The sequence below is a fragment of the Sinocyclocheilus anshuiensis genome, unplaced genomic scaffold (genome assembly GCF_001515605.1).
Source record: "Sinocyclocheilus anshuiensis isolate Anshui unplaced genomic scaffold, SAMN03320099.WGS_v1.1 scaffold681, whole genome shotgun sequence".
NCBI lineage: Eukaryota > Metazoa > Chordata > Actinopteri > Cypriniformes > Cyprinidae > Sinocyclocheilus > Sinocyclocheilus anshuiensis.
The window spans coordinates 128,188-149,493 of record NW_015537978.1 but is presented as its reverse complement, the minus strand read 5'-3'; the positions used below and the strand labels follow the sequence as shown (position 1 = coordinate 149,493).

At 36.6% G+C, this 21,306-nt stretch overlaps 2 protein-coding genes across 5 annotated transcripts; one reads left to right on the top strand and one right to left on the bottom strand.

The window, feature by feature from the left end:
- The first annotated feature begins 221 nt into the window (after positions 1 to 221).
- Positions 222 to 7,614, top strand: LOC107672879 (T-box transcription factor TBX5-like). Its single transcript, XM_016466261.1, has 9 exons — positions 222 to 513; positions 913 to 1,084; positions 1,791 to 1,885; positions 2,338 to 2,457; positions 2,954 to 3,101; positions 3,920 to 4,072; positions 4,161 to 4,252; positions 5,062 to 5,198; positions 7,183 to 7,614. Exons 2-9 carry the CDS (start codon positions 941 to 943, stop codon positions 7,578 to 7,580), a joined length of 1,287 nt encoding a protein of 428 aa, XP_016321747.1. The 5' UTR covers positions 222 to 513; positions 913 to 940; the 3' UTR covers positions 7,581 to 7,614.
- A 9,528-nt stretch (positions 7,615 to 17,142) lies between these two features.
- On the bottom strand, positions 17,143 to 21,189 carry LOC107672405 (IQ domain-containing protein D-like). Of its 4 annotated transcripts, none has more exons than XM_016465602.1 (6): positions 21,026 to 21,189; positions 20,849 to 20,948; positions 19,005 to 19,670; positions 18,666 to 18,899; positions 18,506 to 18,577; positions 17,143 to 18,024 (listed from the first exon to the last, which is right to left on the bottom strand). In XM_016465602.1, the coding sequence occupies exons 3-6, from the start codon at positions 19,659 to 19,661 to the stop codon at positions 17,743 to 17,745; spliced, it is 1,245 nt and encodes a 414-aa protein (XP_016321088.1). In that variant the 5' UTR covers positions 19,662 to 19,670; positions 20,849 to 20,948; positions 21,026 to 21,189; the 3' UTR covers positions 17,143 to 17,742. The 4 variants fall into 4 exon arrangements, with proteins under 4 accessions (XP_016321088.1, XP_016321061.1, XP_016321079.1 ...); XM_016465575.1 differs by lacking the exon at positions 21,026 to 21,189 and adding an exon at positions 20,148 to 20,267 and having other exon boundaries at positions 20,849 to 20,896; XM_016465593.1 differs by lacking the exon at positions 20,849 to 20,948.
- Positions 21,190 to 21,306: the final 117 nt, after the last annotated feature.

Sequence of the window (21,306 nt, the reverse complement as noted above, 5' to 3'; positions counted from 1 at the left end):
GAACAAACTTGGGAGTCTACGCGTAAATTCGGCGCCAGATATGTGAGTACAGCGAATTTCTCTTCTTACGCTATTTAGGACGGTTCTTCAGTTTTGTATTTGCATTTGGAAAGCGCATAGGAACTAGCAGGGTTATCTTGGAGGACAAGAGGTTTTCGCGCAATGTGGGTGTTTATGGTGAATTTTGTCGCCGTGTGTGAGTTTGGACATGGCGTGTCATGAGTGTGTGAATGAAAAAGATGTGACGAAAGAAAGCATCACTTAATGGGGGACAGAGAATGGATGGAGAAAAGAGAGACACGGCAGAAGGAGGGACAGAGCTCGGCGAAGGGGTTTGAGGAGAGAGGAACATCACAATTAAAACGCCCTAAACTCCTTTTGTAGATATTTTTATTTGTATTCAGGGAGCTTAAAAATTATAGGCCTCTTGGAGAAATAAATCAGTGGGGACGAATTTAAAATTGCGTCTTTTTCGGAATTAAGTCAGCAACGGAAAGCTCATTAAACAATGAGGTAAGTAGCTTCATGCGAGGAAATTATAAAGTTACAATTTATCTAAGTTATTGGATTCTGTATGAATAAATTAAGATAGTTATAGCAGCCTCGATTCGAGAATTTCCGATAGTCGCCTACATATTTTAGGCTACACATTTTACATTAAGAACCAAAGCGTCCTGAAATTCTCTCCATCGAACGCAAAAATCGCTGAAAGCGCGAACCATTGTTTCAAGGCAAAATATATTTGTCTTCTACTTTTGTAGCTACACAATAATTTAAAGAAACCAGTTGATTACAGTTAATGTGGATTTTTTTTTTTTAATTATTAGTTTTCATTTAGGCTATTTATTTTTATTTAATTCTGGAGATCACCTGGTGAAAATATTTCTACCATTTCCCTTTCGCATCTTTTAGTTCACCGTAGTTAAACTCAAACGGGGATATGGCGAATTTAGAGTTCGGATCTCAGCAGTCATGTTCCGGCGGCGATTCCCCCGCGATGGGATTCGAGAAGGAGAAAGATTCCGGTCATCACGGTCGGTGCAAAACCGGGTCTCTGCCGCTGCAAACTCAGCTCTCCCAACAGGTCAGCCATAACTCTGCACGTGCAGCAGAATGCGAGGCCAAAACTCTGCTGACAGATTTATTTATTTTTTTGTCAAGATTTGATTGTTATTGTATTATTATACTGTTGGTCTAGTTGTTTATTTTAAGTGGAATTATTTAGGCTATTGCACATTGGAAATTCACTAGGATGATGGCATATGTGCGAATGAATTAATAACGTTTATATAACAAGCAAATAGACATTTTATAGCATCACACTGATTAATACAGAAGTGCATTATTTGTTACGTAGTGTATTTAGATCATTTCTTGTCATATGTCTGTCTGCAAAATGTACACGCGAATCCTTTTAATTTGCTTTCAAATTCGATATTATTAACAACCGGTCTCGACTATATTTACAAGACTGATTAATACAGAAGTGCATTATTTGTTACGTAGTGTATTTAGATCATTTCTTGTCATATGTCTGTCTGCAAAATGTACACGCTAATCCTTTTAATTTGCTTTCAAATTCGATATTATTAACAACCGGTCTCGACTATATTTACAATTATGATTCGTATGGACTAATTAAAAAACACTGGTAAAAAAACAACCTAAAATCCATTCTTTATTTAAATACATCTGTATTATATTGTTTGTATTTGTCAGCATATTTTGGCAGAAAAAAGGTTTAAAAATCAGCAGTAATTTGCTTTTTTTTTGCCGATCCTGGCGCGCAGGGTATGGAGGGAATCAAAGTTTATTTGCAGGAGAGAGATCTGTGGGCGAAATTTCATGATGTCACTACAGAGATGATCATCACTAAAGCTGGCCGGTGAGTGACTCTTTTTCATTTTGATTTTTCTACCCCACAATGTATAAAGATAGAAAATATATTTTTTCCTTTTTATTGCATGTTCATGGATCAATCTATTTTCAACACACAATTCCCCTGGCTGGGAAAGGCCCCTGGAGGACAACAGTGAGAAATAGGGCACAATTTGCATGCTGCTGTACCAGGATTTTTTTTTTTTTTTCAAATAAATATATTCCCATTTTTCTAGTGTTTTTAACTAGAGTGAGTCACTTTAAATAAAACTTGAAAATGATAAATAATTGATTTCTCTAAATATGTGTGATACCTCTTGTCATTACATCCAATGACTTCATGGATCAGGAAAATGTTGACAAACAAGACAATACTCTCACTGTATTAAAATTATTATTATCACCATTATTATTTGACTATTGTTGTTGGCTCTCTAATGGATCATTGGTCTTTTACAGACGAATGTTTCCCAGCTACAAGGTGAAGGTAACAGGCTTAAACCCCAAAGCAAAATATATCTTACTGATGGACATTATTTCAGCTGACGAGCATCGGTATAAGTTTACAGATGACAAATGGTAAGAAAGTGTTAAATTATAATTTATATAAACTATAATACTACTAATAAAATACATAAAGTAATAAGAGGTTAAACATTTATAAAGATGTTTGATTCTTTTTCAACAATGAATCTTAACTAGGCATTTTATTTAATAGATTTTGAATGGTGATTGAATGATTGTATGAAAGGTTATTGAGCTGTTGATTGTAACTGACTGAAAGAAACAGGTGTAGCTAAATCAATGCATGGAGGAATGCTAAGAGAAAGATATGCATAGCATAAATACAAATTAGCTCTGTTGTGTGTTGATGTTGTGAAATGATGCAAGAATAATGCCAATTATAAGCCTTGGTTAGAGAATATTGTTCAGTGAGTGGAGGATCCACACAGAGCAGAGGAACTCAACTGTGCCTGAGATAGAAGTTTATTTTGTAACCTGAACTTTTATCTCAGAATTGTGGAGCAGACAGAAAGTCCTTATCAACTCGTTTTGTGTCCTATCTGCTCTGTAGGTCCATCAGTGGTAAAGCTGAGCCGGCGATTCCAGGCCGACTGTATGTGCACCCAGACTCACCGGCTTCAGGAGCTCACTGGATGAGACAGCTCGTCTCTTTCCAGAAGCTCAAACTCACCAACAACCACCTGGATCCTTTCGGACATGTCAGTGATGATGCCAGTCAAATCTGATTGGTTATTTACTGATGAACATAATTAAACTCTTCACTGGTTTACAGCTTAGTTGGATTGAACTGGACATGGAACAGGGTTTTTGTGGGTCTTTAAAGGGTCTTAATTCACTCTTCCATAAAATAAGGCCCTAAAATGTCTTAAATCAGAGCAGAAAGTCTTACATTCATAAAGTCAATGTTGCATGCAATGCTGAATGAATATCTTCCTCAGTAGTTTCGTCTTCTTTTCCAAAACAAATTTCTAAACATCTTTAAATCAAGATACATTTACTTGAGTTGCAAAATGAAGATATGACGCTGAACAAAATTAAATGAGTTTATGTTTAAAACAAGAACAAATATCTGTCAGTGAGGCATGACAACTTGATTTTTTTTTTAATTATTATTGGCAGATTTTTTTTTCATCACAAATTTGCATCATTTTGATAAATTTCACAGAAAGAAGACTTCTTATCGCCTGTCATTTTGCTTCTCAAGTAAATGTATCTTGATTTAAAAATCTTTAGACATTTGCACTGAAAAACAAGACAGAAATACTGAGGAATAACATCAGTTTCTTTGCAATGTGATCTGAAGGTATAATATGGATTGGAGCAGATTGGATATGGATATTTTTTTTTTGTAAATCAAACCAAATTTTGAAGTGTTGCTAATATAATAAAAACATTTTATTTTTTGAATTCTCTTAAAAAGGTCCTAAAACATTTAAAAGTCACCCTAATAAAACCTGCAGAAACCCCTATGTAACCAATGTGTTGATCAGGAGATCTCTTCTGTTATTTGCTGCAGATCATTTTAAATTCCATGCATAAATACCAGCCTCGCCTGCACATTGTTAAGGCAGACGAGAGGAACAGCTTTGGCTCCAGCAACACAAGTTTCTGCACACACTCATTTCCTGAGACGACCTTCATCGCTGTAACATCCTACCAGAACCACACAGTAAGCAAGACCCCTATGATCGTAGAAAAAATGCATACATTTGCAGAAAGCAGCAGAGTGTTCATCTTTAATCCTCCGTTTTTTTTAGATCACTCAGCTGAAGATTGAGAATAATCCATTTGCTAAAGGTTTCCGTGGAAACGACGATATCGAATTGCATCGCATGTCCTGTACACCAAGGTGGAACACACATATTTTAAACATATTAATACGCATGCAAACATTTTACTTTAGTGGATCATAACAGCACCATGAGTTTGTATGTGAGTAATGATGAATCACTAATGTATTTTATTTTTTTAAGTCTTCATTTATATATGTCCTATGTGCCTGCATGTCATTGTGTGTTGCATCTCGTAGCCACTGATGTTGTTTCAGCTACATGGAGAATATGTTGTCCTTTTAACTAGCAGGGTTTAGGAACAAAAGTCAAAGCTTTGTGTTGCATGTTGACAGTATTGAATGTGACACACAAGAGAGGGATATTTATAGTGTAACAATATTAAGAGCAGAGCGGCACAACACACTGTCACACAGAGAGGTCACTGGGGGGCTAATGTGTGTGTGTTTAAGTAAATGCGTTTTTTGAGAGAGAGAGTGAAAATCAGAGAGAAAGAGGAATGAGTCAGATTGAAAAGGGGGTATAGAAAAGATTTTTAGCTACTGTAATTGTCTCTTAGCTTAGAAATTTAATTAGAAACGATCAGTACTGTGCAAATGATATCCGTTACCCTTTGCCGTGCCACCGTGCCAATGCAAATCATGAGCCTGCTCTCTCTCTCTTTTAACACCCTGATATATCAACTCTTGTGCCAAAGTGTGTTGTGACTCTTCCTCTAAAAGTTCCCTGATGCATGGGCTTCTGAAATAATCTCAGTATATCTTTTGCGTCCTTTCTTTAAATGTAATTTTCCCAATTTCTCAAATATTGTCTGGGTCATGCTGTAGGAATCAATGCGTCTGGTGCATGTTTTACCCTTTATTCACAGTAAGGAGTATCCACTTGTACCACGTAGTACTGCAAGGCAGCGTGCAGCTCCACCCTCGCCTGACTCCTGTCTCTCTCGGTCAGAATACACTGTGACACAAAAGCCCAGTCCTGGCTACACCTGCTCCGACATTTCAGGTACATGGTGCAAAACAAAGAGGTTGAATTTCTGTGTTATAATATTTTGATTATATGCAAGTTTTATTTACACAAATGTAAATTTGTTACATTTTTGTGGAATTTAAAGTGCCCCTATTATGGGTTATGAAAGGTTCATATTTTGGTTTTGGGAGACCCCAACAACAGGTTGACATGCGTGCAAGGTCAAAAAAACACTTTCATTGTCTTATAATATGCATTTATTTTTACCTTACTTGCTCAACGACTCCCAAACGATTCGTTTAACGATTCATTTTTCCAAACCCCTCCTTTGCGTGACGCTAATCTGCAGTGATTGGTCCGATTGGTCTCATTTTCATTTCATCTTGCCTGTGATGCCTGATAAAGCAGCGTTTGTGAGCGCAGTGCTGCTTTGTTTACAGCCGTTACCGGGGAAACAGCTATTTTACTGCACCTAGTGGCAAAGAATGAATTTGCATTTTCATTCAGACCAACCAGAAAAGACCAACAAGTGGGCGGGCAATATGCTAATGTTTCATTTTGAAGTCAACATGAAACGGCTTGGGATTCGTTTTAAAAACGACTTGTTTCAATTTTTCAGAGTCGACTCTTTCTTTTGAGAGACAATAACTTTATACGCGGTGCACTTTCAAATTTAAAACTTGGCAGGATGTTTTCATTCACTTAGAGCTGTGTTACACACTGCATGAAAGGTAATTTTCAAAAATCCATAATAGGGGCACTTTAACATTTTTTAAAAAGATGGGTGCCTTAAAACTTTCTAAATTACTTTAAACTATTATTTTAATTTAATTAAATTTAATCCAAGTTATAACTTGATTTGATATATTTCAGTATTTCTTATTTGTATTTTTTCCTTGTATGTTACATGGAATTATTGTGGGCTTTTTTTAAACAATGTTCTTTGAAGAGATTTAATAAAGTTAAAAACAAAACAATTAGGTACGTATTAGGTACGTAGTACTAAGGTTTATAATTGACAGCTGCTTCTCTCACTTCTAAAATGCAACAATAATTTAAAATCTATTTGCCATTAACAGCACTCAAGAAAACTTTGTGTGCATTTCATCAGATATCTTGTTAGCACATTATGTATTTCTTTCTTTCCTGCACGCAACAACTAACCCAGACCGTGTTGAGATGTTAGATTCATGAACAAATTACTCTTATGAACACTTTTTCATTCAATCAAAAATAATCACGAATCAGCCTCAAACTCATACAGACTTACTTAGTTATTGAATTGTTTAAAGCCGTTAACTGGCTTCACAACTGACTCCCTCACTGCACACCAAGTTGTTGTTTTTTTGGGAGTTTATGCTTTAGCCAATGAGATCAGCAGAAACACATACTCCATTCATAGAGTCAATTCGAAATGAACTGGCAACTGTTATTTGTTAGAATGTTGATTTATAATGGTTGTGTAACATGTCACCCAAACAAAGTTACACATTGTCATATGAACAACCAGTCAGTAAATACAATTCTGAAAGACATGATAGTTAATTTATAACATTTAAGTCAAAGTCTCTATTACAAATAGTTGTGTAATTTGACAGAGAAGTCAGTAAAATAGGGTGTTAATATGAAGGAATTTTCTGTATTGCTTTTTTAAAGGTGTTCTACGTGTATTTTGAAATATGCATTGCATACTACTGTGTTGTGGGTTAAATGAACTATCCATAAACTTAACAGATAATACTATCTACTAGATATTTCTACAGGTTTTTTTCTTACAGTGTAATTTGGCTCTTAAATGTTTTATTATAGGAGCCAAAATCTCTATTATTTTTGTTGTCTAGGCCCTGTTCTGCATGTGACAGAGAGCACTCTGTAAACCTTTTAGCATCCTGCATGCATGCTATTATTAATTCAGAAGCTCTGTGCAGGCTTCTAAGCAACCAGCTATGTAAACCCAAAAGAGCTGATTTACCATGTCTCTGCTGGAATGATTGAATCAGGTTTGTGTTTCTGTCTGCAGGTGACCACACCCTCACTGAAACCCCTCCCTCTCATGACCCCACCTACCACCTCTGCACCTACCAGCTCTCCCCGGAGGCGACCCCTGTGCACAGCGCCCCCTGCAGTATGGACACCGCACAGCACCAGCCTTGCATGTATGGAAGCTCTCAGGTGGGCATGGAGGACCTCAGGTGGGCGTCTTATACAGACAACACAACTTACCAAAGCTTTTCTTTAGCTAAAGAAATGGGTGGGACCTTTGTTCCCTCCACTGACCTCTCTCAGGAACTGTATCCACAATACACCTGTGAGGTGGGTGTCCAGTCACACTGCATGATGACTGATTTCTCGCTTTATGCTTGTAATCGATCATTCAGCCAAAACCAACAACCAAACAGCTGGTGTGGGGGGAGCTGAGCAAGTGTGCCTGATGTGTGTGTGTGTGTGTGTGTGTGAGAGAGAGAAGGAAAAGAACGAAAGAGTCTGTGAATTGTGGTAACATACTCATAATTTTATCCTGAGATCACAAGTTTGCATCTGTTTTGCTTCACAGTTTCTACCTTGTTGTTGTGTTGTCTAGCAAATTAAAATTATTTAAAAATTATTTCTGCTAGAGCATCAAAATAACAAATAAGAATAAAATTCAACATCAAAATTAATATAATTTGCAATATAGTAGCTGCAATTCTTATTTCACCTATTGGTATAAAAATATTTGTATGTATTTTCTTAACATTTTCATAATTTTATATATACTTTTTATAATAACATTTTATATTTGCTCATGCTTTTTGTTATCTACTTAAAAAAATAATTAGAATATATAATACAATAAATAAATAAATATATATAGAGAGAGAGAGAGAGAGAGAGAGAGAATATATGTGTGTGTGTGTGTATATATATATATATATATATTGTCACTGTGGAGCAAGTGGGAACTAATGGGATTTCAGGATATAAATTTGAGATTTTCTTTTAAAATAGACAAAATTTCCTCTTAAACCCTGTGATGAATGTTTGCATGTCCCTTTAGTCTTCAGTGATGTGTGTGAGATTTTGTGTACATGTGTATCAAATATCTTCTGGTAAAGATGTGTGAATCTCTGTTACCATTACTGCAGTTTTTTTCATCAAGATACAACTACACCAGGAATTTAAAAAGGGGAATAATGTTAAGGAGGTGGGTTGCTTCATTGTGGCCAGTATCTGTGAAAATTTAGGGAGAATCCTCTCTTTTAATTTTTCATTTAGGAAATTCTGATGTAGCCTACAAACACTAACAAACCCAAATGCAAGAAACTGCCAGATTTAAAACTCTTAAACTTCCTATCACACATTGTCTAGCTTCAGATGGGGGTCCTTTATTTTGTTTATTCGTACTCTATTCTGATGAGAAAAGGGAATGCTGGGTACTGCACGTGTCACAGTCCGTTAAGGGAGCAGTGATGTTACCAATCCTGTCATGGCCCAAGGCAAGAGATACAGAGAGAGAGAGAGAGAGAGAGGAGGGGAGGCATCAGCTGGACATTTATTTATAGACACACCATGCAATAAGAATTTCATGAGTGAAACATGGTCATTTTAAAGAAAACTTTTAATGTTGTGAAATTCATGTTTCGGTTATTTATAATGATGAACTATTTATTGATTTTGAGTTCACAATTTGTGTTTGCTGATATTTATTTGTAAAGCGTTTTTACATTTATTGAGCAGTTTGCTTTACCCTGGCAAATGTAAAGTTTCTGTGTTTTGTGAAGGTGTTTTCTGAAACTTGTTATGAAGCTGAAATAAAATGTTCATCCACAGCAACGTCTTTTGTGTTGATATGACGTAGTACTTCATTCATAGATTTTGATATTTTGTATGGAAGTTACGCAGTGTATGTGTATGTGTGCATGCATACACGTGTGTGTGTGTGTGTGTGTGTGTGTGTGTGTGTGTGTGTGCCTTAGAGCTGTAGTTTCACACATTGTGTAAGAGTTTGAGCTGTTGCAGGGAAAAAGAGAGATGACTGGAAAGTTCTTTAGGGGAAAACAGTTTATCATCTAAAGGCCAGGAAATTTTTATGCACTTTAACAATGCTTGCTGCTTGGAGGAAAATAATGCAGTTCTGTTATGTCCCTTTTAGCAGTTTATATGCTATCATTTCCATAAATGATTAACATTTTGAAATGACATTTATAATTATTACGTAACTATCAATAAATTCCCCTGCCTCATCTCAGCGGAACAGTTTTGGGTGGCTCCTATTGATGTTCTCTTTCAGATGGAATCTGAACCCAAATCAAGTCTTTGAAAAGCCTCTGACCCTGACTGGATTTCCTGGCCCAGCTAAGCACTTATTTACTGCTAATTAAGTGATCTGAGCTCATTTTCTCAAACCTAATGGCATCATCCAGCTCCTCCAGGAAACACGCCACAGCCCCCAGTACACTCTGGTACACGCACATGGTCCAGTAAGGGCCCTTTTACCTCCCTGACATTAGCCCGTAATGCTATTAACCCGTTCATCGTTAAGATGCCCACTTAAGCAAAATGCGAAAGCGAAAGATACCCACTTAAGCGAATTTATTGCGCAGTGGAAAGAGATCGAAAATCTTAATGTTAATGTAGAGTAGGAGTGCAGCTCACAACTAATCTATGTATTCATAATTGTTTCTCTCTGTTCCTCATTTCAAGCTTTGACCCGAAGAAACTTTATCAGCTTTTTGATACCCAGCTATGTGTGTATTTTGATTTCAGCACAGGCTGGGGTTAATTTAATCTGTTTTTAATTAAATGTGGTGTTTGTGTCCACTTTTCATGAGGTAATGCGTTCCAAACCTTGTTGAAAACATGAAAACAAATGTTTAAATATAGGGGTATTATAATTAATTCTGTAAGATGTTTTTTTTTTTTTTTGAAAGAAATTAATACTTTTATTCAGTGAGCATTAAACTAATCAAAAGTGTCAGTAAAGACATTCATTTTTTTAATTCAAACAAATGCTGTTCTTCTAAACTTTTTAATCATCATCATGTGACACTGAAGACTGCAGTAATGGCTGCTGATAATTCAGCTTTGCCATCACAAGAATAAATGATATTTTAAAATACATGAAAACAGTTATTTTAAACTCTAATAATATTTCACATGGTTTTATTGTCATTTTGATCACATAAATACAGCAGTGATCATATGAGAACAAATCTTACCAACCCAACTTTTAAATGGTAGTATAGACTCATAATGGAGTTAAGTAGATAGCAGAAGTTAAGCAGGCACTGCAATTTAATTGAATTGAAAACATATATATATTACATTAATTCTTTATTTAACGTGAAATGTATTTTCCAGCATTTAGGCCAATGAACCTGAACAGAATTTGACAAAGAGAGACAGAAATAGTCACCATACAGTCAGTAGTTGTCAATAATCAGCACCAAATACCAGCAGCCGTAGAGATCGAGAGTGGGTCAGTGTATGTGTGTGTGTGTTCGTGTTTGTATCTGCTGCTTAGTGGACCAGAAAACACTCATATGGAAGCCCCTCCCCCAACAGTTCATCCTAAAAAGACTGTTCCCTATGGAGACCTTATAATCCTCAAAGTCAAAGCCTGCAGCCAAACACAGACAGAAAAGACCTCAGCAGGCTCCTCAAAAGCATTACATCTTTAGTGTGTATTAGTTGTAAATCAGCAACTAAATCAAAAAGCAGCATGCACTCATGTTACCTGGTCAAATACTATTATTTCTGTTGTGCACTATTAATAATGTTTAATTTAAAGATTAATATTAATGAATGCATTTAATCCACCAAAAAACCTGATCACGCTTTTATTGATTTTGATATTCACATTACTGTGTACATACAGATGACCCACAGGCACAAAGAGTTGGGCTAAACTAATGTTTACTAACGGCACACTGGCGCTGTGGAGGTGAACAGGCCACCCCCGATGCCCCCCACCCAGCGCACCCCACCTCCAAATGTTCCGGGGCAGTGTGCTTCGGCAACAAGGAGCCGCTGTCACTCTCCATTAGCGAGAGAGCCCTAATCCCTCCACGCAAAACTGCCATAATGATATCACTAACCACGAGTGACACCGCCGGCCATGCAGTGCATGTAGTGTGTACGACCTAATGTCCACAGCTTGACCTTTCACAAACACTTGTTTCACTAATCTGAACCTTTTTTAAAATGCCTTCCTACATCTTGAATGTCTGCTTGAATATAGTTGGAGCAAAATGAGACGTTTGGCCTCCTACATGACCTCAAAGAGAATATTGTTTTTGAATGACTGTTTCATAATCAGATTAGAAACATTTGAAAATATTAGTTTTGTCCTCCGTAATGATATTATGTTCTTATATTAATCAGATGTTGAAACCTTCTGCATGTTCATTGTAGATCGTTTTAATTCATATTAATGGCATATTTTATATATACAACATGGGCTATAAGTTTAAAATTGTTGTACAATTGTTTTTGGAAGAAGTATCTTATGCACACCAAAGCTGCATTTATTCGATCAAAAATACAGTAAAAAGTAATAATAATGTGAAATACTGTTATAATTTAAGAGAACTGTTCTGTTTCTATATATTTTAAAATATAATTTAAGTCTTCAGTGTCACATGATCCTTCAGAAATCATGATTTGATGCTCAAGTATTATTTGTATTATTTATGCTCAGTTATTATTAATGGTTCTTAATATTCTTTCTGTTAAAATCAGTTTTTGTTACTTAATATTGTAGAAACCGTGATGGTTTTCCTTTGATGAACAGAAAGTTCAAAAAATTGTATTTATTATAAATGTCTTTATTCTGTCATTTTGATCCATTTTATTTATCCTTGTTGAATAAGTCTTTCTTTCTTTCTTTCTTTCTAACTTGCTTACCCCAAACATTTTAATGGTAATGTATCAGTTTCCACAAAAAATAAAAAATAAAAAAATAATTTAAGCAAGAAAAACTGTTTTCAGCATTGCTAATAATACGAAATGTTTAGAAGCAAATCAGCATATTAGAATGATTTCTGAAGGATCATGAGACACTGAAGACTGGAGTAATGATGCTGAAAATTCAGCTTTCACAGGAATAAACTAAATTTTAAAATATATTAAAATAGAAAACAGTTTTTTATTCTAATGATATTTCACAATATTAGTGTTTTTACTGTATTTTTCATCAAATATATGCTATTGGTGAGCATAAGTTAATGTACTTGTAGATTTTTTCAAAAACATAAACAAAAAATCTTATTACAAACATTTTGACCCCTATCTTTACATTTTTGTTTTAAACTTGTATGACTTCTGTGTTCTGCTAAAGAAATAAAGTCATCCAAGTTTGGACCGACGTGAAGGTGAGAAAATTCTGACAGAATTTACATTTTTGGCTGAACAATTGCTTTTATTCAAGCCCTGCATCACCAGTAACTGTTTTACCATTAGTCTCCCCCTTTCTCTCATCCCTCTCCCTCTCTTTCTCTCTCTCTCCCCAGCGTTCGTGTTCAGTATTGTTTACTCCCCATAAGCAAGCCCTCTTTTTGCAACACTAAACGGTGCATTACAACTATCAAACAAACAAACAAATGCTCCCTGACCCTGGCCCAGCAGGACAGCTACGGTGTCTTATCACTTTCTTTCTTTCTTTCTTTCTTTCTTTCTTTCTTTCTTTCTAACTTGCTTACCCCAAACATTTTAATGGTAATGTATCAGTTTCCACAAAAAATAAAAAATAAAAAAATAATTTAAGCAAGAAAAACTGTTTTCAGCATTGCTAATAATACGAAATGTTTAGAAGCAAATCAGCATATTAGAATGATTTCTGAAGGATCATGAGACACTGAAGACTGGAGTAATGATGCTGAAAATTCAGCTTTCACAGGAATAAACTACATTTTAAAATATATTAAAATAGAAAACAGTTTTTTATTCTAATGATATTTCACAATATTAGTGTTTTTACTGTATTTTTCATCAAATATATGCTATTGGTGAGCATAAGTTAATGTACTTGTAGATTTTTTCAAAAACATAAACAAAAAATCTTATTACAAACATTTTGACCCCTATCTTTACATTTTTGTTTTAAACTTGTATGACTTCTGTGTTCTGCTAAAGAAATAAAGTCATCCAAGTTTGGACCGACGTGAAGGTGAGAAAATTCTGACAGAATTTACATTTTTGGCTGAACAATTACTTTTATTCAAGCCCTGCCTCACCAGTAACTGTTTTACCATTAGTCTCCCCCTTTCTCTCATCCCTCTCCCTCTCGTTCTCTCTCTCTCCCCAGCGTTCGTGTTCAATATTGTTTACTCCCCATAAGCAAGCCCTCTTTTTGCAACACTAAACGGTGCATTACAACTGTCAAACAAACAAACAAATGCTCCCTGACCCTGGCCCAGCGGGACAGCTACGGTGTCTTATCACTTATCAAGAACGTTAAGCATGGGTAAACATCATCCTGAACATTGAGTGGCTCTCCTGCTTACTCACTCACCTCTGTTATGCTCTTGAATAATGAATTTCGCCTGTGCTTGTTCAGTGTTCAATCATGTGTGAACACAATAGAGAGACACACAGACCTGATGCTACTGAACAGCATGCTGAAATATGGGGTTGCACTTCTTTTATGTTTTTTCTTTTCTTTCTGAGATTTGAGGTCAGGGAAAGGGTCAAGACTAAATATGGGATCCCTGGTTTCAGTCCATAGGATCAGATTTTCTCAGGTCTCTATCAGTAAAAGATCATTATCACTAATGGAGGACTGTTCAGTAGACCCATATTATTTTGCACATGGATTTTTAATTAAAATTTAAATCCTTAAAGAAAGAAAAAAACAAATCTTTTAAGCAAGATTATTGCTATAGCATACTATTAAGACAAAAAAAAAGATACATATTTTTGTACAGAATCTCCTGCTTACTCACTCACCTCTGTTATGCTCTTGAATAATGAATTTCGCCTGTGCTTGTTCAGTGTTCAATCATGTGTGAACACAATAGAGAGACACACAGACCTGATGCTACTGAACAGCATGCTGAAATATGGGGTTGCACTTCTTTTATGTTTTTTCTTTTCTTTCTGAGATTTGAGGTCAGGGAAAGGGTCAAGACTAAATATGGGATCCCTGGTTTCAGTCCATAGGATCAGATTTTCTCAGGTCTCTATCAGTAAAAGATCATTATCACTAATGGAGGACTGTTCAGTAGACCCATTCTTTTTTATATTATTTTGCACATGGATTTTTAATTAAAATTTAAATCCTTAAAGAAAGAAAAAAAAAAATCTTTTAAGCAAGATTATTGCTATAGCATACTATTAAGACTAAAAAAAAGATACATATTTTTGTACAGAATGAGACTGTGCAAATGATGACAGAATCCAAAAATTATAACCAAATTGAACGAGGGGCACAAATAGTAAGATTCTTCTCTTTTCAGATTTGGACATTTACATGGGTGTTAAAAATCATTTCCTCTAATTCTACACTAAGACAACAGAAGCCTTTATGGCTCTAATGCATTAAGTGAGAAGGTGACAGGAGATGGAATCATGTTTATGAAAGATAAATGAAGGTCTGGACACACGCACGAAAACAAAAAGGAATAAAAAAACACACAAAAACACTTAACGTATTTGAATTGATCTTATCAAGTCCATTAAGCAGCGTAAAAATTCTTTTTTAATGTTCTCACATTGTTATTCCAGTGGAATTATTCATTAAATAGCAAAAAAAAATACATATTAAATTCTAATGATGTAGACAACAAAGTGCATTTTGGCACGATCTGAAGCGAAGAAGACATTTAACAGGCTTCTCTACAGAAATGCCTCATAAATGTTTATAGCTTGCATTTGAATGCGCTTCAGTGCGTAAGAACGAACTGAAGATGATTGTGTGCTACTGATCCATACACCAAAAATGGTTCTAATAGATGCATAATAATAATAATAATAATAATAAAGTTAGCACAGTTATTAGTGTTACACTTGTTTCGGGTATTAATAATGTTATAACAATGTTATAATTATAATAATAATAATAATAATCAGTCAGCAACATTATTCATCAGTACCACAATAAACTGAAAGGTCATTTCTGGCTATTTCAAAACGCCCTATAATCTCGACCTGAAGTAGAACTCGGTATCATCGAAAAACAGCAGTCTTTATGTACTCACACTAAGCGTTCTGAACCGTGCCCGAGCGTGTTTGACCCCCAAAGCCCGGTTCGTTTAGCCGGCCCTGGCCCGGTTGGAAGAGGTGGGCCAGGGCACGGTTCGGTTGGGCTCGGTGTGCCAAATGAACTGACTTACTTGCCTTAAAGGGATAGTTCACCCAAAAATGAAAATTCTGTCATTACTCACCCTAATTTCGTTCCAAACCCGTAAGACCTTCGTTTATCTTCGGAACACAAATTAAGATATTTTTGATGAAATCCGAGAGCTCTCTGACCCTCCATAGACAGCAAGGGTCCTACCACGATCAAGGCACAGAAGCATAGTAAGGACATCATTAAAACTGTCCATGTGACATCAGTGGTTCAACCGTAATTTTATGAAGCTACGAGAAAACTTTTTGTGCACAAATAAAACAAAAATAACGACTTTATCCAACAATTCTTCTCCTCCGCATCACCCTGGCGCCATTTTGGAGAGTATCACGATGCATGTGTGTGCTTTTCTTCTGAACGTAAACAAGGTGCAGCACATGCGTGTTCGACATCAGCAGCACCACGCGCATGCATTGTTTACATGCAGGAAAAGCATGCGTCGTGATACTCCCCAAAATTGCGCCAGGGTAATGCGGAGAAGAATTGTTGAATAAAGTCGTTATTTTTGTTTTCTTGGCACACAAAAGGTGTTCTCGTAGCTTCATAAAAATACGGTTGAACCACTGATGTCACATTTAGTCCTTACTACGTTTCTGTGCCTTGATCGTGGTAGGACCCTTGCTGTCTATGGAGGGTCAGAAAGCTCTCGGATTTCATAAAAAATATCTTAACTTTTGTTCCGAGGATGAACAGGGGTCTTATGGGTTTAGAACGACATGAGGGTGAGTAATTAATGACAGAAGTTTCATTTTTGGGTGAACTATCCCTTTAAAGGACCTGATTTCCTATTCTTCATCTAGTGTAACTGCCAATGAACATTTTGGATCAGTCTTATTCTGTGTGGTTTTATTTTCTGTTTTCTGAATGATGAGGCAAATGGGGTAACAGAATGGATCAAAAGTGTAAATTATACAGGTTCTACCTGTTTCAGCATCTACAATTTTGTATAGTAATATTACACTTTTCTTCTCTCTCTCCCCCCTTTTTAAAGACATTTGAGTTTGAGAACAATGGTCAAGTCATTGACCGTCTTCATGAACTCCGGTCTACCACAAAGAACTTCTAGAAAACCAAACTAGGTTAGACAAAGAGAGAGAGAGAGCACAAAGCTGGAACTGATACAGTACCTAAATAAACAGCGAACTGTTCTCCTGCACTGTAACAACCAACTGCACCAGCAACAGACCCAGCTAGACATCATACGCTTAGAAGCATGTGGGTAAACACACACACGCACACAATTTACAGGCCTATGTCTTCTGTACAGTTCTGTCTCCCAAGATTACAGACTATTCATGAGTTCTACAGGAATTAAAATTGAAGCATTTCCATTCCACTGCAGCAAAAGAGACACTCCGATTTGCTCAGCTAAAGGTCACAATCCGTAACATTTATCAGATGATCACACATTACAGGAAAGTCTCTCTGGACACTGAGGACACCTTCAAGCAGTTGGAAATGGTGAATAATGCAAAAATACTTCTGGCAACCTCGAATGAATCATTATTTATTGTTGATATGATTTTTTAAACTAAAATGAGCTACAGTAATGTTCTAAAAAGTACAGCAATGTGTGGTAAAATGTAACAGGCAAGCTACATTTTTTCAAAACTGCTTTGGTGAAAAACTCATGTTTTTGTCATTTTCCCTCCAGATTCAGAAATATTTTCAGCTCATGAGAGCTATAGATGATGAACTGAAGTTCAACATTATGTATACCCAATCTCTGAAGATTTATATCCACTGAAAATGGACAGATGTGCCTAAGCTATATAAAAATCATCATCTGGCCACCCTTGAGGATTGTACAGGATTGTTGTGCACTGGGGTGGGAGGGGCACCAGGAATATTGTACAGGGACATGGAGATTAAAGGGATGTTTAATTAAAAGGGTTTCTTCTTTAATAATCAACAAATATTATTATTGGATTCAGATATGTGAGATATCAAAATATAATCATTGGATTCGGACATGTCTTCATTTCTTCCTCCATATACTGTGTAGGCAGCAGTTTTCAGGTTTCAGATGCAGCCATTGTTTCTATAAGCTGGAATACACTACACAACTTTAAAAATTTCAAAAATGAACAGATTTGAAAGAAATCAGGGTAAATATCCGGTTAACAACTGTACAACAACACATGAATGCTTCATGAGTCCCACAGTCACAGTGTTTTTTTTTTTTCCATTTTATTTATCTAATAATGTAAATAATACTGTTGATAATCTTGCACTATGCTTTCATGCTTTCTTTCATTTCCCTTTTTTCCCCTTTCCTTTCTTCCCTTTCTTGGGCTTTGCGTTGGCCTTCATGGCCTTGCGTACACAAAAGCCTCTCCAGTGGGCCTGAATGACAGTGGCAGCTTGGCTCTGCATCTCTCTTTCTCTTTCCTGTTGTTTCCTCTGCTTCTGAGCCTCCTGTCGCTCCTCCATAATCTGGGAGTACTCCAGGTCCAGAACTGCAGAATGTTCCTCCAGCGCTCTCAGCTCTGCCATGTCTGCTTCATACATGCGTGTCATTTCCTCCAGTTCTGTCTAGACACACATATAGACATACAAAATCAAATGCACATGAGCATAAAAACAACAACATTTACATTTTTAAATACATTTACACAGTGACAATTAATTGAGAAGTAATTTGAATGTTCTGGTCACACACGTTCAACAATTCTCTCAAATCTACAAGTTTCTTTTATGTGTTGATGTATTTGCTATTAAAACATGAAGATGGGGTGTGACATATTGAATAAATGTAATTTATTCCTGTGATTGGCAAAGCTGAATTTTCAACATCATTACTCCAGTCTTCAGTGTCACGTGATCTTTCAGAAATCATCATTCTAATATACTGATTTGGTCACTTTTGTTCAGTTGAGTGCGTAGTAAAAAAAATGTTTTTTTCAAGAAAAATTATCTTAGAAAAAATACTGAGCCCAAATGTTTGAACGGTATCTGCAACTACATCTGAAAATGAAACTGCATCAACATAAGTAAATGTCAGATTAATGTCTACCTGTTTTTCTCCAATTTCAGTATCATATTTCTGGATCCAGTTCTCAATCTCTGTTTCCTCCTTGTATTTTTTCTGCAAATCAAAACCAGCAACATTTACAACAAAACTATACCTACGCACACTATTTAACTGAATTATACTTAAATGTGCATAAATACACCTTTCGTAGTGCCAGTTCTCTCTCTCTGTCCTCTTCAGTCACATTATTGAGCTGAGATCTCAGTTGACTGGCCTCCTGCTGCAAACGAGCTCCCTTCCCCTCTGAAGTTTTTGTGTCTGATTGGCTCTGTTTCTCAGCATCCTGTTGAGTTCGGACGATGAAGTCCTCCAAACCTTTTTCCATCTGATGCAGTGAGTTTCTCAGCTGGTGCACTTTATTATTCAACGTGGAGATCTAAATAGGAGTAAGAGTCAGAGAACAGAGAGAGAATATATCCAAGTAGTTTGAAGAACTCATTCATTCTGTATAACATTTTTTGTTTCTTATCATGATGCTGACCTCTGTATCCTTGTCTTTTATTGCACTGGCAACCTCTTTTTCCAGTGAGTCTATCAGCTCCTGGTTGGCAGAGTGACGTAGACTGACTTCAAGCATCATCTCTCTGCGTTCTCTCTCCTCTGCAGGTGTAGTGAGAAGCCTCTCCAAAACAATCTCTCTCAACTCACACAGGCCATCTTTCAGTTTCTGAGTCTCCATCTCTCCCCCTGTGTTGGGTTCTATGCCTTTTAGCACCTCCCTTGTGGTCGGAGTTGCCATAAGTAGCCGCATAATGTTATGAAAGGAGTCCTGAACTGCTTTTGTCGATTTGGCTAATTGTTCCTTTAGTTCACTTTGCTCAAAGCTCGCATCAAGCACCATAGCTTGGTACTTTTCCCCAAGCCTCTGGTGCTCTTTCAGGGCATGGACCACTTCCTCTCCAAGACTCTGGGAAAGTGCTTCTGGAGAGCTCAGCAAAGTGGGTAGAAGAGAGACTATCTCCATCTGATGAATGCACTCATATAGTACCCCAAATATAAGCTTTGCTTCCAGAGATGACAGTGTCTTCCTGGAGGGGTTGATGGTCTTTAAGTAGTCTGCTTTAGTTTTGTTTGGAAGGGTGGCTGCATCTGATAGTCTGTCTTCAGGAGGGACGGCGTCTGATTTTGAGCCCATCATTAGAGGTTTCTATGATTGTGAGAGAGAAAACTATTCAGACATCAAATAATTTTTAAAATATTAAAGAGGTGAAAATGTCTTTGAAAGACGTTGGCTATTTAAAAACAGAAGGGAGGAGATATAAGAGTCTGAATCCTTAAAGTTACTTAAAATACATTAAAAGGCAATTCATACAAAAAAGTTCTAAATTCATTTTGATATTTTAAATACATTTTACACGATTAAAAAAAAAAGATCTTTGTAGGGAATTGTAACTTTTTTTCTTCTTCAAAAATTACACCAATATGATTACAACGCTTACATGTGTTTTATAATAGATTTTTAAAAAGATTTCTCGATTTTATCGTATCGGCCATTTCTATTTATATTCCTATTCATTGCTGACAAAGAAATACTTTGCGCTTAACATCTAAATGTCTAAATAACCCATAAACAATAACGCACAACAATAACCATTTTGCTCTCCCTGAACATGTTGTACATTACCGTGTTATTATTCATGTTTGTAGAAATCTGTATGCATGTAAACAACACACTCTGACGTTATGTATACCAGTTGCTGTGACAACCGGTGGCATGACATTCTGATCCCAGTGACTTCCCACTCTAGCAACAAACAAAATAAGAAATCTCATCCGTGATTTACTTACACATATATATAGATACATTTTCCCTGCATGTATTTCATAAACCTCAAATTATCACTGAATGTCTAAATATGTTTGGCATGAGACACATTTTCACTCCGTGGCTTTTATTGTGACACTTCAGCTGTCTATTCCTGCGGCCAAAAATGACACTGTTGTAAAAAGACGTAACGTCAAACCCTCCTGCTTGACGGCGGCAGTTCTTTTATTTATAATGTTACAAACTCGATTAAATCGTATTTTTCTGCCTTCGAAAGTTAAATTCTCTTTTAATTATTTGGAAATACGCAATATGCTTTGCGCTTGCGTTGGTATTTTAATAACAGGTGAAAATATTGACGTAAACAGACAGGCTCTGTTACGGTTATAATTATGATTCGTTTAACTCACACCGTCAAAGTTGATTTCAAACACATTTTAGCATAAACTGGCTCGGTTTGGTGTCCGGGGACAGTAAAGCGGTTTCTGTAACTCGTGTCGTGTGTTCAGTGTTAAAGTTTCTCTGCAGCACCGAAAGGTCAGTTTATTGGCCAAACAGACTCTGTGTCCCCTAAAACTGCGGTCCTCTCATCGCGGGATGGCGGAGGGGGACGACGACGTGCCGCTGATTCTGACCTGGGACGATACGAGCAGCGGGCTGCTGGAGGAAGATGAGAGTGAGTAGATTGTGTTCGTGTTACTCCATATATTTAGCTGACGCTTATGATGTTGGGTCACCTGCAGTTACCTGAGCTTCACTGCTGGCAGAGCAGGACTGCGTGCAGGCCAGTGCACATCTTTAAGGCATTTATCAGGCATTCAGCTCTCTTCCACAGATCTGTCATCCATTCTGTGCAGCAGCAGCCTTCATGCGTTCTGTCAGTGACTTCTCTCTCCAGAGCCTGAGCTGTCAGATAATGCGAGAGACCCAAATATATAGATGCCATGGTGAAGCATCTGTATATTTTTAAGTTTGGCATTATAAAGACAACATGTTGTTTCAAAGGTTAAACAATTGA

Bases quoted from the DNA above. Each gene is read 5' to 3' on its own strand.
- LOC107672879 (XM_016466261.1), top strand. From the start codon at position 941: ATGGCGAATTTAGAGTTCGGATCTCAGCAGTCATGTTCCGGCGGCGAT. The intron at 4,073-4,160 runs GTAAGCAAGACC...CGTTTTTTTTAG, and splicing joins CATCCTACCAGAACCACACA to ATCACTCAGCTGAAGATTGA. The intron at 4,253-5,061 runs GTGGAACACACA...CTTTATTCACAG, and splicing joins CGCATGTCCTGTACACCAAG to TAAGGAGTATCCACTTGTAC.
- LOC107672405 (XM_016465575.1), bottom strand. The intron at 18,900-19,004 runs GTCAGCATCATG...ACTCCTATTTAG, and splicing joins TAAAAGACAAGGATACAGAG to ATCTCCACGTTGAATAATAA. The intron at 18,578-18,665 runs GTGTATTTATGC...TTTGATTTGCAG, and splicing joins GAGAACTGGCACTACGAAAG to AAAAAATACAAGGAGGAAAC.